The sequence below is a fragment of the Equus przewalskii genome, chromosome 17, assembly GCF_037783145.1.
Source record: "Equus przewalskii isolate Varuska chromosome 17, EquPr2, whole genome shotgun sequence".
Taxonomy (NCBI): domain Eukaryota; kingdom Metazoa; phylum Chordata; class Mammalia; order Perissodactyla; family Equidae; genus Equus; species Equus przewalskii.
The window spans coordinates 56,705,630-56,721,531 of NC_091847.1; the positions used below are offsets into that span (position 1 = coordinate 56,705,630).

General features: G+C 38.7%; 1 protein-coding gene across 12 annotated transcripts in view; it reads right to left on the reverse strand.

Moving 5' to 3' along the window:
* Positions 1-15,902, reverse strand: part of CCDC141 (coiled-coil domain containing 141) — a 181,578-nt gene that overhangs the window by 103,270 nt on the left and 62,406 nt on the right. For 10 of the 12 annotated variants that reach the window (XM_070580351.1, XM_070580350.1, XM_070580349.1 and 7 more), the window contains 2 exons: positions 14,241-14,494; positions 693-809 (listed from right to left, as the gene is read on the reverse strand). In XM_070580351.1, the coding sequence (XP_070436452.1) occupies positions 693-809; positions 14,241-14,494 (371 nt within the window). Of the gene's footprint in view, positions 1-692; positions 810-11,470; positions 11,662-14,240; positions 14,495-15,902 lie in introns of those variants that run through there. The other 2 variants (XM_070580355.1, XM_070580354.1) reach the window with 1 other exon arrangement.

Consider the following 15,902-nt stretch of genomic DNA (forward strand, 5'->3'; position numbering starts at 1 on the left):
AGGAAGAAACCATCCTATGCAATTCAGGTCACCTCTTGTGCTTAGCACTTAAGGATTTTGGTAGAATTTTCACTGTAAAACTTGAGTTTGACACACAGAATAAATTCTTGCATAACTTCAATGAAAAAAGCCAATTTCCCTAATAGATAAGCCAAATGCTGAAAAATTTTAGAGAACTTAAAAAATCATCAGTCATAGCAGTCTTTTGTAACTGCATCTTTTATCAGTCCAGTAAATGTTCAAACCAAACACTTTGAATACCTGTGTGTACTGTCGTGTTCGAAGAGAAGCAAAAACCTGTTTTAAACAAACAAAAGCATCATGACTCCCACGAGGAGATTTCAGTCTAGACACATGTAACCTAGGCCCCCACCCGCCCACCTCAAATCTCATCCTCCTGAACATGTAAATATTTATTTGGTTTGTCTTCCTTACTTTCAACCATGGTCTAGTAGTGTTGGCCTCTTGTTTTACTGAGCTTCATGACTTAGCTCCAGAAGCTGTTGTTTTGTTCATTATGATTCTAGAAGCCCCGTCAGTGGGCAGTAGTATTGGCCAATGCCATCAGAATCTTTTCTATGTAAATAGTGGATTAGTCAAAGAGCGTTTTTAGTATTCCTCTAAATTACATATAGAAGCATATTCAAGAGGAGTCCATGCATTTTTCAATTATTGTTTAACATGTCTCTTACCTTTGCTTTTATTATCAGTTCCTCGTGCTTACGGATTAGCTCCTCATTGTCTGAAAGTGACGAACCTAGACTTTGTTCCTGTAAATCTCTTATGGTTTTCTGAAACCAACAAGTAACCTAGGTAGGAAGCAACAAAGAAAGATCAAATTTCAAATGATTAGAATAAGTGAGTAAAAATTCAGAAATCTTTCCTTAACCTTTCAAAACTTAAATTCCTTCAATTTCTCTTTGTATCAACTCATCTCATGTATTAAATTAATATGATTGGGTTTCTGTTTTTCCTTCATTTCAATCTCTATGTGCTTAAGAGAAAAAGACAAAATAATCCCCTAAAAGCATGAAAATGATATACAGTTCAGTAGATTACACGGCATGAAGAAAATAATTCAAAATCTCCTAACAAAGAAGAACCAAAATAGATTCCCATGCAGTCTATAAGTCATGCACTCTTTTGGAAAATAAATCTTCTTTCCTGGGTAAGAATAAAAAATCTGAGTATAGTTACACAGACCCAGATGAAGATATTAAAACAGCATATATGGAATTATATTTCTACGATAAAAGACAGTGCAAAAATAATTAATTTGCTGCAATTTCTGGAAATATATATTCGGAAAATAGAGAAGTTATTAAAATTCTGTTGACATTATAAATGGCTAAGGGTTTGACTCACATTCATTTACGCTTGCTTTACAATACATGCTTATACAGTGTTAAAACAACAAACGGTAAAGAACTTGAGAGAAGCCGTACATTTTTAAATGATGATATAAGTTGACATGGGACCAATGACATGTGGCCCCTGGAGGTAGATTCTTTATCCCAATTAAAGGAAAGAGACTTGGATTTTTACTCTCAAACCCTATACAGCACCATCCTCACAAACACATCACAACTACTGATTCCTAAGAGGCCCCCACATGCCAGACTTTGCTAATTGCTTTTTGTGCATCATCTCTATTTGTCTCGACAACTTCATAACAAGTATGATATCATCATTATAGAGATGAGGAGAGGGTAGCAGCTTAGTCAGGATCATACAGTAAGTGGTAGAATCGGGATTTGTCCTAAAACCTACATTATTCCAAAGTCCGTGCTCTTTCCACTGTACCCTGCTGCCATCCTTGGGTAACTTAAGTCTTACAGCCTTGGTCATCAGGAAGAATTAATTCAAACCTGGAAAATGAATCCCAGAAGCCCATTCAAAATGGTGGGCCTTGCTCAATCATTGCACTGCGTCTTTCTCTAGCCTAGGTTGTCTTGCCTGCTGCAGCCTCAGAATTTCTCTGAACTCCTACAACAGAGAAATGTGTGAAGCGGGTAGCTAAGGAGAGAGCCAGGTTAATCCTGAAGCGCCACATAATAAATGTACACCACAACACACACACACACAACTATACAAAAGTCAAGTTAGGGGTTACCCAGAATAGGAGATTTAATTACCATTACAGGGCTCATATCACAAAGCTGATTCTGAGATCCAATGGTCCATACCAATCCTTAGTACTCCCAGCATGGAATAGGCAATAAAAAAATGGGGCAAGAGGGTTTCTCCAGCTTTTGGCTAATTGGAAATCTTTGTTAACCAACATTTTAAGCCACTATCAGTGCAAAGGAAAGAATAATGGTGACCCTGTAGCAGTTTTCATGTGAAGTACGCCTCATTTTCTTCAGAATATTTGGTTATCTGCACATAGTACGCACACTAGACAGTCCCCGTATCTAAAGCATTGTGTTTATGCATTTGCAATTATTTGAAGATAGTCTGTCTTTCTGGTATCCCAATTAGAACTAGATGATATGTATAATGTGCATATTAGAAGTTATAGACAGTATTTTATCAAGTTATAAAATTTTTTAATTTATTTAATTTTTATAAAAATAATTTCTCACAAAAGATGCAGCGAACCCACATAAAAATACAACCAGAGGGATAACTTAAGGGTTTCATCAAAGAAAAATGGATCATGAATATAACTAACTTTCAGAGTTCATTTATTTTATTAAGTACTGGGAGTGAGTTTTATCTATTCTTAGCTAAAGCAGGAGGAACTCAGAAATCTCAAGAATGCTTTAATAGGGAAGTTAATATAGAATCAGAGTGAATAAAAATTGGGTATAAACAGGTGTTCACTAATCTCTAAAAACAGGTGAGAAGCCTGGATCCTCAGATAATCCTATTTAATTTTGTGAGTCAAAGACTTGTCATCTAGCACCTGCCAGCAGTTATGAAAGCCAGGAAGGAGTGAGTTGTTTTGATTTTTAAAAGGTATCTGCTGATCTCATCCCCTAGATTTGGCAAATACTATTTCAACTCACAAAGGATACTATTCCTGTGTGGCGATACTCTTTCCCAAAAGAGAATGTAGTTAAAGATCTATCGTGGTATTCTGTATATCCTAACCACATACCTGCCTGATGAAGCATGCTGATTCTCTAGATCCACACATTTTTACTACCAAACACACCCTGGGAAGAAACATGAACACAAGTCGGCATAAAACTCAGAAGTAAGTAGCTCATCGTGGGAGTGTTACTTCTCATCATGAGGCATTCACACACCTGAGCAGCCTCTTAGATCAGATTTACTGTGTGTGCTGTGGGATGCACGCAGAAGAGGCTCCCAGAGTCCTTCTGATGTAAAAGCAAAACATCCTAAATAACTGAGAGATGTCAACCATAATGCTCTGCCATCCAGTAAATCAGTCATTGTGTCCTGCGGGTAGCTACTGCAGACAGCTGCACAGATATTCAAAGAGCACTTTTTTATAAGCGTTTAAATTGTATCAGCTGCTGTCCAAAAGCCTGAGTGATAAGTACGGTAAATGATGCATCAGGACATTTTGTAGAACGTGGTCCCTGCAAAAGGATGATAGCATGAGTCAAGGGTTAGGGGGATGTGGAAAGGAAGGAAGAATAAAAAGCATTCAGAGTATGTGCTGGAAATTGATTCTGGGCAATGATGGATTAAGGTGGAAAATAAGAACATTTTTCCTCTCTTCCCAGTTCCTAGCTTTCAGCTTGACCTCAGTGATGTGTTCATATTCATCCCACCGCTTTGACATGACATGCCAGGTACACAGTACCCAGAGGAGGTAGAATTAAGGTAGAAAATAAGTGGGGCAGATATTTTTTGGGGTGAAGGGGTAACACCTATCAGAAATGAAGGGAGACAGAGAGAAAGGGAAGGGATATCAGCAAAGATGCAAAGAAGGAGCAATCAAGGATGTTCAATGAAAACCAAGAGCTGCCTTGGAAGTTAAAGAGGGGTCAGGAAAACTCAGCCAAATGGTGTAGACCTGCACTGTCCTATCCGGCAGCCACTAACCACACACGGCTATTGAGAACTCAGAATGTGACAAACACACAGTGAGATGTGCTCTAAGTCTAAAATACACAGCAGATTTCACAGACTTAGTATAAAAAATAATGAAAATATCTCATTAAGAATGTTAATATGGATTAAATGTTGAGATACTATTTTAGTTATGTTGGGCTAAACAAACTATATCATTGCTTTTCACTTTTTTACCTGGTTTTTTACTTTTTAAATGTTTCTTTTTCACTTTCTTAATGTGGCTACTGGAAAATTTAAAATCACATATGTGGCTTGCATTATATTTTTATTGGATGGTTTTGCAATTCAAGGAAATTCAGAATATCCTTATTTGTTAAATGTAGATCTAAGGACTGAGTTTTAATTAAGAGCAATTTAAAACAGCAGCATCAAAAGAATGGTGGAATGAGACATCAATTGGTAAGCATTAATGGACCCCTGAGTGGGGGTGGGGGAGGGCAGTGGTAAGGAAGTAGAACTGATGACTCTTCCAAAGAAATTTATTAGCTAAGGAAAGGAGGGATCAGACGCTAACTTTAAGGAAAGCAGAGGTAACAAAGAGGCTTCTCCCCACCTCTTTTTTTCCTTTATTTGATTAGATGAGCCTTAAGCATTTCTTTGCAGGCACAGGGAACTGAAGATGCACGCAAGAGAGTTGATGCAGGCATGTGCCAGAAAGAGGGGAAAGTCGGAAGGGAGCTCTACTGAAAGTATTAGCTTCGGGCGAGGAAGGACTAGTTTATTCTTGTTGGATAGCCCATCCCTACCTCAACCCCCTGCTGGGAGATAAGAATAAAGAAAGTAAGAGAAAGGAACACAACCTTCACAGAGATGTGTGAAGGACTACTCTAGGCAGGTTACAAGTTATCTCATCCAATTTTTATGTGCCTCCTGTGATGGAGATAATTGCTTTTTCAACAGGTGAGGAAACTGAGACCTAAACAGGTTAAGCTACTTGTCTATTTCACACAACCAATAAGAGGAAAGTCCCACAAGTAGAGGCAGAAGTGCCATAGCCAAAATTCACGCTTTGCTGTCTAGTGTTTTTTCTTATCATCATAACCATCTGCAGAACCAAAGGGTCCTGGAAAAGAGAAACGGTTCTTATTAAGATATGTTTACAAACATTCTTAAAGTAAAAACCAAAATGCAACACTATAGTTACAGAGCCTGATTCTAACATGGAAGTAGGTCCTGTGTACAACCAGGGAGGTTCAGTGGACATATTGCACTAGAGAGAACGATCAGGCCATCAGGAGTGCCCCAGAGGAAGAGGCTGGCTGCAGGCAGAGGTGCCAGCAGGCACAAACTGAAAATTCCATTTCCCAAATAATATACACCAAAGACAACTAAAACACGGGGAGCGTGACAATGGAAATGCTCTCTGGTGGTAGGATAAACAATGCAGGTGGCAAGAAGCTGAGCTTCTACTGACACTCAAAGCGATGCATCAGACTGCCATAAGCCTTCAGCCTCTTTTTCTGCAATTTGTTCTGCAATCCAAGATCAGATCTTATTTTTTGATCTTTGTTTAAAACTACACTGGAGGAGGCAAGCCAGCAATAAGTAATTCAAACCACCGGAACAGAAATGCTTAAGGGAAGATGAAAATCTCTTCAAATTACTTTCATTTTCTTTTCCATGTGCAGAACAGTTCTTGCCAAACAACCAGTTACTATTAGAGACCAAAAAACCGATAAAGGGAGAAAAAGGCATCAGTTATTTATCTTCTTTAACGCTAGACTTTTTGACAGTCTCTCTTCCAATTATCAAAAATGCACATATATGTACAGAGGTGTTTTCAACTATAGTTGATGGTCACAGGTGACAGTTCTAATGTCTGTTTTGAGTTTGAAGGCATATTAGTATTATAACTACCATTTTAGCTCCCAAAGTTTCTTTCTTTTTCTTTTTTACAGTAGAGAAACCAGTTGTCATTATTTTGCTTTAGGCATTCTGGTCAAATGTGCTCCGTGCTTGACTCGGCAATAACCAGACTTCGAATATGTGCTTCATTAGGTGAAAATGTACATTAGGAGAAGAGACACTAAAGCTGTGTCACTCATGTTTGTACCTAAGGACTTGGGAGCAGGGGAGGAAGAAAGAATTACTGCCAAAAACATGGATCGGGTTTCTTTTAGATACATTCTGGGACTGATCTAATTATTGGCTTGTTACCATTTGGACTTCATCTCAGAGATTCCAGGAGGACAATGTTCACAATTTTCTTTTGTAGAATTTGGAAGCCCTCCATGAACTATTGAAGTCAACTGGCAGGTATTAGCATCCCCAAACAAATTATTGGGTTCCTGTATTCTCTGTTGATGGGCAGTAGGAAAGCTAAAATATGTTGTTGTCATGAGGCAAAATTTGTTACTTTATAAACAGCCTCACAGATAATCTATCTCCCTGTCTGGAATCATAATTTTGTGTATTTAATTATTCTGACTGTGTTAACAGATCATTTCTCTTCCAACATCTGTACTGCAAGAAAAATAGCACTAAGGACTTCTTCCCTTCCTGAGATTGTGCTCAACTCTTGTTTGTGTTTAGGCAGGCTCTTTACTTCCATCTACTTAATGGTGGAAAACTGTTCAGTCCAACAGAAGAAATCAGTATGATGGACATCTCTGGACCTAAATTGTATTTCTAGCATTACCTCTGACTCATTGTGGGGGGGGAATAGTCCCAGCAGTAGAAAAAAGTCTTTTTTTCTTTTTTTCAAAAAAGAAACAGATGTTTCTGGCCAGTGTTCTGGCAATGTGCATCTCTGCCAAAATATCGAAGGCAAGGTTTTCCCAATATAATTTAGGGTTCTGCTCTAAGTGATCTGCAGCCGATTATATTCACAGTGTATGTGTGTGTGTGTGAGAGAGAGAGAGAGAGAGACAGACAGACAGACAGACAGACATTACAGGGCTACTTAGGAGTGGGACCAAAGTTTGACACTTTCACATTACCATCCCAGTTCCTGGATCAGGCAGCCTAATGGATTTCATACTGAAGCTTTAGCCTAGACCCCTGGTGGTTGGAAAAAATGAAAGTCAAAAACTATCATATTGACAAGAAAAATAACTGCTAAATTTTAAAAGATGTTTTAATACTTCCAAAGTGTGCCATTTATTTTGTTTGTTTATGAATCTCCCTACAGAAAGCATTAAAATTAACTGGGCCCCTTTGCTTGTCTTTGGGGACCATGAGAACGAGGGTGAGGAGAGAATGGGTCCCACTCCCTTGGCAGTTTGGGGTGGTAGCGGTATTGAGGAGAAAAGGAGAGCCAACAATCTCCAGCACCAGGGTCAGGGAAGGAAAAGAGCTCCATGTAGTAGGAGGAGACACACAGGCTCAGCAGACAGCTCAAGTAGCAAAAGTAACTTTGTCATACAATGGAAGGGAGCAAGGGTCAGAGAGCAATGCAGAGCCTTTCCCAGGGAGCAAACATATCGAACAGCTTTGTCGTCAGTCCTACTGCTGCTGAGAATGTAATTTAGTCACAGTGTGTGTCTCCCAACCACCTTATCAACTAATTTGGGGGTTTAAATAATTACACCTAATTACAGTGTTGTTGAGCCATCAGTCCAATTGAACAGTATATAGACGTGACAAACTAAGCCTAATGGAAATGTAATCAATTACAATAAATGTAAAAGAGGTAAAGAAATAGCTAAAGGATGGAAAAAATTGATCTTTAACTTTATCTTAGAGATAAAATTGGCCTTTTGAATAAACTACACTGGATACCAAGCCATGAAATGGTATTTATTTCCCCTCCACATCATAACATTTAGAAAGCTAAGATTACCTATTGATTTAGAGAATCGGTGTGGGATGTGGCCAATACAGAGGATTTTCTGTGCAGGTGATGATCCAGTAAAGCTCAGAAAGTGACCACTAATGTATGTGGTAATACAGTGAAGATCTGAACATTTACCGAGGACTTACCATGTGCCAAACTGTGCTCTAAGCAGTTATATATAGATGAGGTTTATTTTTACAACAAATCTATGGATAAACACTATTATTATTCTCATTTTACGGAACAGAAAACTGAGGCACAGAAGCCAAGTAACTTGCCCAAAATCACATAGCTAGTACATGTAAAAGCTGGGATTGATATCCATGCCATCCGTACCAGAGTCCCTCTATTACAACATTTGACATGCAGTGTCATTGAAAACGATGGCGGTTAGCATGCATTCTATTTATGAGGGGTTTATACTGCTTTCAAAATCACATGCTTCTCCCACAAACATTTAAGATACTTTGCATTTACTGCTGGCATGCCTTAAAGTGAATTCTAGAGACAGTGTGTGTGCTGAAACGAAATTCTGTGATAAATTTTAATGTATGCATGATTGGAAAGTCACGTATGTTGTTCCTAGGCTGAATGATTCGATACCACTATCACCAAGATAATTCAACTCTTATTTTGGTCTTATTCTAGCTGGTGTTAGAAAGCTACATTCAAAGAAAGATTTTTTTAAAGTCCTTACTATGTGTTAGCCACTAAACTAAGCATTTTTTTGTTATATTAATTTAAGCTGACCATTCAAGCTCTAAGTTTAGTTAGAAGGGAGCATCATATAAAGGAGAAGAAACATTCATGTGTGCATTCACACACACCCACACACACAGAGCTTTATAGCTGCCCACCAGGTACAAGACGAGTGCCCTGAGGCTGTGCTTACATCTGTCATCTCTGATATCTTTTTAATTGTCTGTTGACAAGGAATATGATTCCATGTGGTTACATGATTATGATATACATGGTACTCAAATTATAAAGCCTTCCAAATGTGAATTCTATTACCCATTTTCCCCCCACAAAGATGAGTATTTTATAGCTATATGTGATCTGCGCAGTGAAAAGAGATTATCTGCCCTCGTCTAACTTAATACTCCTCAATGTCCTTGACACTGTCTTACACAAAGAGACCATGAAGAACTTAGTTTTAATTTATTTGTTTGTCTCACTTATGCCTGATTGGAGCAATTGAGAAAAATTACATTCATAAATCCTCTTGTCAAGATAATTAATTATGCACAAAATACTCCAAGCTGCTTCTGATTTTCATTAATGAAGCAGATTATCTGCAAAATAAGATGCTGCTGGAGTTGGAAAGAAAGGTCAGCTGCTCATCTTTACATGTAAAACAAGTGCACATTTTTACATCTGAAAAACAATGATACAGAAAGAACCTGCTATGATTATGGTTATCAGACTATGCCATCCCAATAGAGATAGAAAAGTATGATGGTTTTCATTTGCTTCTTTTCCCGCGATTGATGTAAATCTTAAATCGTCATCATTCTGCTCACTTCATTTCTTTTCCAAAGGATAATTAGCTCAACTATTATAGTTCACAAGCATTAGGCCAGAAGCACTTAGAAACAGAGAAGCACCAAATGCATCTTTTAAATGGCCCTTAGGAGAGAAGACGCATCGGAAATTCAGACACCCACATTATTATTCGTCAGTAATTTTTGCTTTAATTTACCACTTAATTTTCCTTTTGCTTAAGTGGTTAAAAATGATTGATAAAGCTGCTACTTTATTAATGTGAGGTTTGACGGCTCCTATGTTCCCTTAAAATTAGTACAGAACTGACAAAAAATTTTTGCACTTCAATGAAGCATGAGCCGCTGTATCAACCCACGGTTCCATAATGTCCTACGATTATCAGTAGATCATCCAGGTACATGATAATCATAAAACCCAAATTACTAACAGAGTCACACCCAATTTGGTGTCCCTGTTGCCATTCTTCACCAGTGCATGATCAACAAAACTTTAAAATAAAACATTCAGAAAAACTTAAAAACTTAAGTGAGATAATTATGCTTGTACCTACTTGGATTTTTAAATATTGCCTTGTTCACATAATTACCAACTCGGTAAGCATTAATTATTGTTTTTACAGTATTGAGAAATTGAAGAGACTCTACTTTCTCATCAATAAGATATTGTTTAAATTGTGCTACATTCAAATAGTGAAATGCCACATGAAAAGTATTTATTGTACTTTTGACACAAGATTATGTCTATGATTTGTTCAATTTAATAATTATCAGGTGATAAGATAGTATGCACAGGTTAATCCCATTAGCTTTTGTTTGCTTGTTTAGTTGTTTCTTTAATAAATGTGTTTGGGCCTGTGACTATGCTCTTGCTTGGATAACGGTCTAGAAGGTGGCAGCATGTCAAATGCTAATAATTATCTGGATGGATAATGACGTCACCTACATTTTTAACAAATGAGCTTTAGTAACTCACAAGCAGAAAAAAAATACAACTATCTTTTTGTTTTAAGCTATTAATTGAGTGCCCATTGAACAAGTATAGCTAAGATCACCAAAGTGAATTTTATTTGATCATACCTTGTAAATTCAAAATAAATAATGAAATTAACCTTTAATGCAAGACCAGTCTTCACCTGAGCATGGCTGTGGAGGGGGGTGAGAGGGGGAGTACATAATGTGTTGGGTCTTCACTGTCCTTTTCGGACATGATGATAAAAAGTATTAATACTAATGTAGCAGTTACTATGTGCCTAGTACTGTTCTAAGCACTTGACATATGATAACACTCTGAGGAAGGTATTATTATATCTACATTTTACAGAAAACTGAGCCTCAGTGAGGTTAAATAATTGCCCAATTACTCTCTGGTAAGTGGTAGACCCAGGATTTGAACCCAGCCAACAGTCTGGCCCCAGGATCTGCGCTCTTATAAGTACATAGAAATGACAGTTACCTTTATTAATTACTCCAGCTGCTGTCACAGGTTGCAAGAGAAATGCAACATGGGGTATTTTAAGATTGATCCTAAGTTTTATATTTAAGGAAATGATTATCTTACTTATTGACTGATTTTATTAAAAATAATATTTATCCTTATCATTATTATTAAATTGATTTTGGTTCAAGACTGTTAGGAGTGGAGTCTAAATGAAAGCCTGGTTCTCTTACCCACGAATGTGCACTTAGAGCCTTACTGTACCTATAGCAGCCTCCGACAACAGTATTAAGAGACCTCAACACGCATGACAACAGTAATGCTAATTCCAGGGGAAAGAATAGGGGCTGGATGAGAAAGAATTCATGAGTTGTAAGGTTTAACCAAGGAGTGGGAGGACAAGGAACCTACTACGTGCCTCTTCAAATGATAGGCATTGTGCTACATGTTTTACACGTTATTTCATTTAATCCTTAGAACAACTCCATGAATTGTTATTAGTCCCAATTTAAAGACAAAGCTCATTAAAACAACAATGAGATACAACTACACACCTATCAGAATGGCCATAGTTCAAGACATTGATAACAACCAACACTGGCAAGGATGTGGAGCTGCAGAAACTCTCTCATTGCTGATGGGAGTGCAAAGTGAAACAGCCACTTTGGAAGGCTACTTGGCAATTTCTTATAAACATACTCTTACCATATATGATCCAGCAATTTGGTTCTTTGGTATTTCTCCAAATGAATTAAAAAGCTTATATCCACACAAAAATCTGCACATGGATGCATACAGCAGCTTTATCCATAATTGCCAAAACTTAGAAGCAACCAAGATGTCCTTCAGCAGGTGAATAGGTAAACTGTGGGACATTCAGACAATGGAATACTATTCAGCACTAAAAAGAAATAAGTTATCAAACCATGAAAAAACATGGAGGAATCCTAAATGCATATTACTAAGCAAAAGCAGCTAATCTGAAAAAGCTACCTACTGTACGATGTTAACTCTGCGACATTCCAGAAAAGGCAAAACTATGGAGACGGTAAAAAGATCAGCAATTGCCAAGGATTAAGGGGGAGAGAGGCATGACTAGGTGGAGCACAGACGATTCTTAGGGTGGTGAAATTATTCTGTATACTGCAATGGTGGATCCATGTCATTACATTTGTTCAAACCCGTAGAATGTACTACACCAAGAGTGAACCCTAATGTAAACTACGGATTCGGGCTGCCAAAGTGGAACATGTGCACTTAACCACTGCGCCACTGGGCCTGCCCCATAATATTTTATTTTTTTGCTGCAGAAGATTCAAGTGGATGATTATTGCCATAGTCATGGAACAGAGAGGCAAAATTGCTATCTTAAAAATAAATAAATAAAACACTGTAAATGCTTTTTCATTTTGGGGGAAATTGTTCTGTGTTTGAGAAGCTTCTTTGAGGAGCCTTTTCTTTGCAGAGAGAAGGTCTCTGGATTAGAGAGGTTGTGGCATAAAAGGGATAAACTGCTCTGCATGATAAAGGAAGAGGAATTTTTAGTGTGTGCTTGGAAGCACTAGAGGTGGGACCTTGGGCTTGTGAACTCAATGAAAAGAGAGAAGAAGAAGGTGTTTTTAAGGGGACAGCAGCTCTGGGAACACAGTGTCAGGTCAGGATTAGGGTAGAGAGAAAGAGACAGAGGGACAGAGAGAGAGTGCTATAACGGACCCACTTATGGCAGGGAGGACAAGGCACTTTGAAAACAGTTCTCTGATAAACAATTTTAAGTTGTTTCTTGTCCTGAGCACAAATTCTCCTTTGTTATGCCAGAATCCTCAGTAAAAGATTACTGCATTGGACAATAGCATTCTGGGTAATGAGCATGTGAAGGGAGGTGGGGGAACAGCTAAGCTGGGAAGAGGGAGGTGTTGGCAGGCAAAGCACAGCAGAAGCGGGACAGCAGTTGGCAGTAGCCAAGGCAAAGGGCTGAAAGTGGAGGTGGCCTGGAAAGTGTATAGCGACTTGAAAGGGGAAGCAAAATAATGTAAGCAGAATATATGACTGGAGGCATCTGCATTTGAGTCTCTGCTCTATGCCATCTCCTCAGAGAGGCCTTCTTTAATTCCTTCTCCAATTTAAAGTAGATCAACACAAGTCAAAATTCATTGCCCTATTTGATTTTCTTTATAGCACTTTTCATTGCTCATTTGTTTATTATGTGTCTTTCTCATCATGCTGGAGCAGAGATTTTCATCTAGAGGTAATTTTGCCCCACAGGGGACATCTGGCAATGTCTGGAGATATTTTTGTTGTCATAACTGGAGTATGTTCTACTGGCATCTAGTGGGTAGAAGTCAGGGATGCCGCTCAACATCCTAGAGTGCATAGGACAGCCTCCAAAAGGAATTACCTAGCACCAAATGTCAGTAGTGCTGAGGCTGAGAAACTACATTAGAAGGGAAATTCCTAGAGACAAGGACTCTGTCGTGTGTGTTGTGTATCCCCAGTACTTATGATAGGACCTGGTACATAGTAGGTAATCAATAAGTATTAGTTGAAAGGTTGACCATCAGTTAGGCCCTCATTTTTCCAGCTTGAAATAAGAACCAATTTCTCCTGGACTTATATTTGCTCCAAGTTGTATGTCTGCCTCTCCAATTTGGATCAGAGCAATCATATAACACATGTGAAGAGACTCCTTTCCTACACAACCAGACGGGGAGACCTCCTTCCACATTGTTTCTCCCTGAAAATTCCTTCCACTTAATCTATACAGATTTAAGCATAGGATTGGGGCAGTTAGAAAAATCCAATAAATATCCCACCTATGTGAGTTAGAGGTTTGTAAAGAGAGTTCTATTTACTTTCACCCTCGAGTGATTGGGACAGAAGGAATGCACGGCAAGTACATTGACAACTGATCAGAGCTGTGCCTTCTGTCTGGGTAATGAGCTCTAACAAGCCTGCAAACTCATCAACCTCCCACCCAAAGCTCTCTAACCATGGAGCATCCAGACAAACGCTAAGGTCATATTTCTTCATTGGCACGAGACCACTCCTGTAAGAACACTGCCTCTACTTGAGCTAACAGAATTTTTCCCTGACATCAGCACCAATCTAGTACAATTTAGCACCATCATGCCTCTTCAATTTTCAAGTAAATTGCAATTAACATTTCAGAATTTCAAAGAAATGTTTCTAAAAGTAGTGACCTGGAAGGAAGTGAGAAAGAGAATCCAACAATAGAACACAGTCATTTTCAAAGTGGCTCATGGGTATTCTCCCATTTATAAAATCAATATTATAATCATAGGAAATAAAAGTCTTTGTTTTTATGCTGCTTTCTTGGAAAACAATATGGTAGTTTGGACCAGAGACCAAACAATTTGACAGTGATGACCGAGAAACTGTTCCAGGAAACAGTTAATCCACATAACAAACAAACTTCACTAGCCGAGGTCAGGACATCAACAGGGCCCCTTGGCGGTACCTGATTTTCTTGTTGGTCCCACTGACATATCTGCAGAACCTGACCCAGTTCCTGCCGCTGCTGCTTCAGGTACTTGTCGAGTTGTCGTCTCCTGTCTTGTAGAAGTTCAAGAAGACTGTCGATCTTCAGGCAGCTGTTATGAGCTCCCTGAATCAACTCGGGATTTACATTAGGGCCATCACACTTGAATTTTTCTATGAAGTCAGTGAGTTGTTGGCTTTTGTTTAAAAGGGCTAGAGATCGTTCTAAGAGTTCTGGAAGAAAATTTGAAAGAAGAAAGAATAGTGATATGAGCAACCTTTTACAGTAATATTTGGACTTCATATAATTTAAAACACATGGAACCTTCATATTAATAATAAGGAATTAAAATGTATAAGCATGAAACGCCTAAAATATAACTAGTCAAATACCTCGGCCTAACAATTGCTACAGTGATGACTGCCACGTGATGAGATGCTGAAGTTTGGTGATAGTGTGACTCAGTATAGGGAGCGGAGAGACCATGGGATCTGGGCACCGGTTCAGCCGGTTTTTAGTGGTGTGATGCTAGCTAAGGTGCCTACTCTCCTTGGAGTGTTCTATATTCTGAGATGATTGGACCAAATCTGAGGTTTAAAGGATATTGCCTGTAGTGGCCAAACAAAAACTCAGTGAATGTGGTGGCCAGGTACCCAGTGCCAGGGACTATAGCAAAGTGGAGAACGCAGGCTCAGTCTAACAGGGTCAGCTGTTACCTAGTTCTGACCATCTGTTGACAGGAGGGAATATGAGTTCAGTGTTGATGGAGCTTCCAATTTATTAAAGAATTATAAATATAGATTTTTATGTGAAAGCTTCTGATTCTTAAATGTTTTGTAATTTGCATTTTTTTTATTAAAAATACTGAAGGATCAACAAAACATGTCTCTCTGCCAAATGGGCTACCAATTTGCACTCTCTGGAGTGCATAGCATTGTAGGTTTGGGTAACATCTTGTAGAAATGGGAGTTTAAGCCTGAAAATTTAAAAATCGGCAAGGGAGAAAGTATAGGAGGAGTTAGAGAAGAATCCACATTTGGGGATCAGTTGGAGGAGCAGTTGGGGAACTGTCTGTGCTCCACAAGCCAGACACCCAGGAGTCATCCATGACACAGCCCTCTCCCTCAACCCACCATTATCAAGACCTGGTTAATTTCACCCTCTATCTCACTCATCTATCTACTTCTTTCCATCCCCACCACAGAAAGCATCATCTGCTGACTGGATTTGTGCAGTCATGTCTTAATTGCATCCTCTCTCCAATCCATTCATCTATTCTCCATATATTTGCCAAAGAGATCTTTTTCTGAACACACCTTGTCACACACATGCCAGTGCATGTGTGCACACAGGCACAAGTGAAACAGTAGCTTCCCATTGCCTTCGAACTAAGGACAGACCGCCTAACGTGGTTGACCAGATCTGGCGTGGTCTGGTCTTTATCTTCCTTTTCAGATTGTTTCAATCTCTCTACTCTTCATCCCTATCTTCTTTAAATATGTCACATATGCCATACTCCCTCCTGTCCCAGAACTTTTCACTGTGTCCTCTGCCAGGGGCAGCATTCTCCTCAACCTCCTCCTTCTTTACCTTTATTCTACTCATTTTCAGGTCTTAGTCAATTTTCAGTTCCTCAAAGGA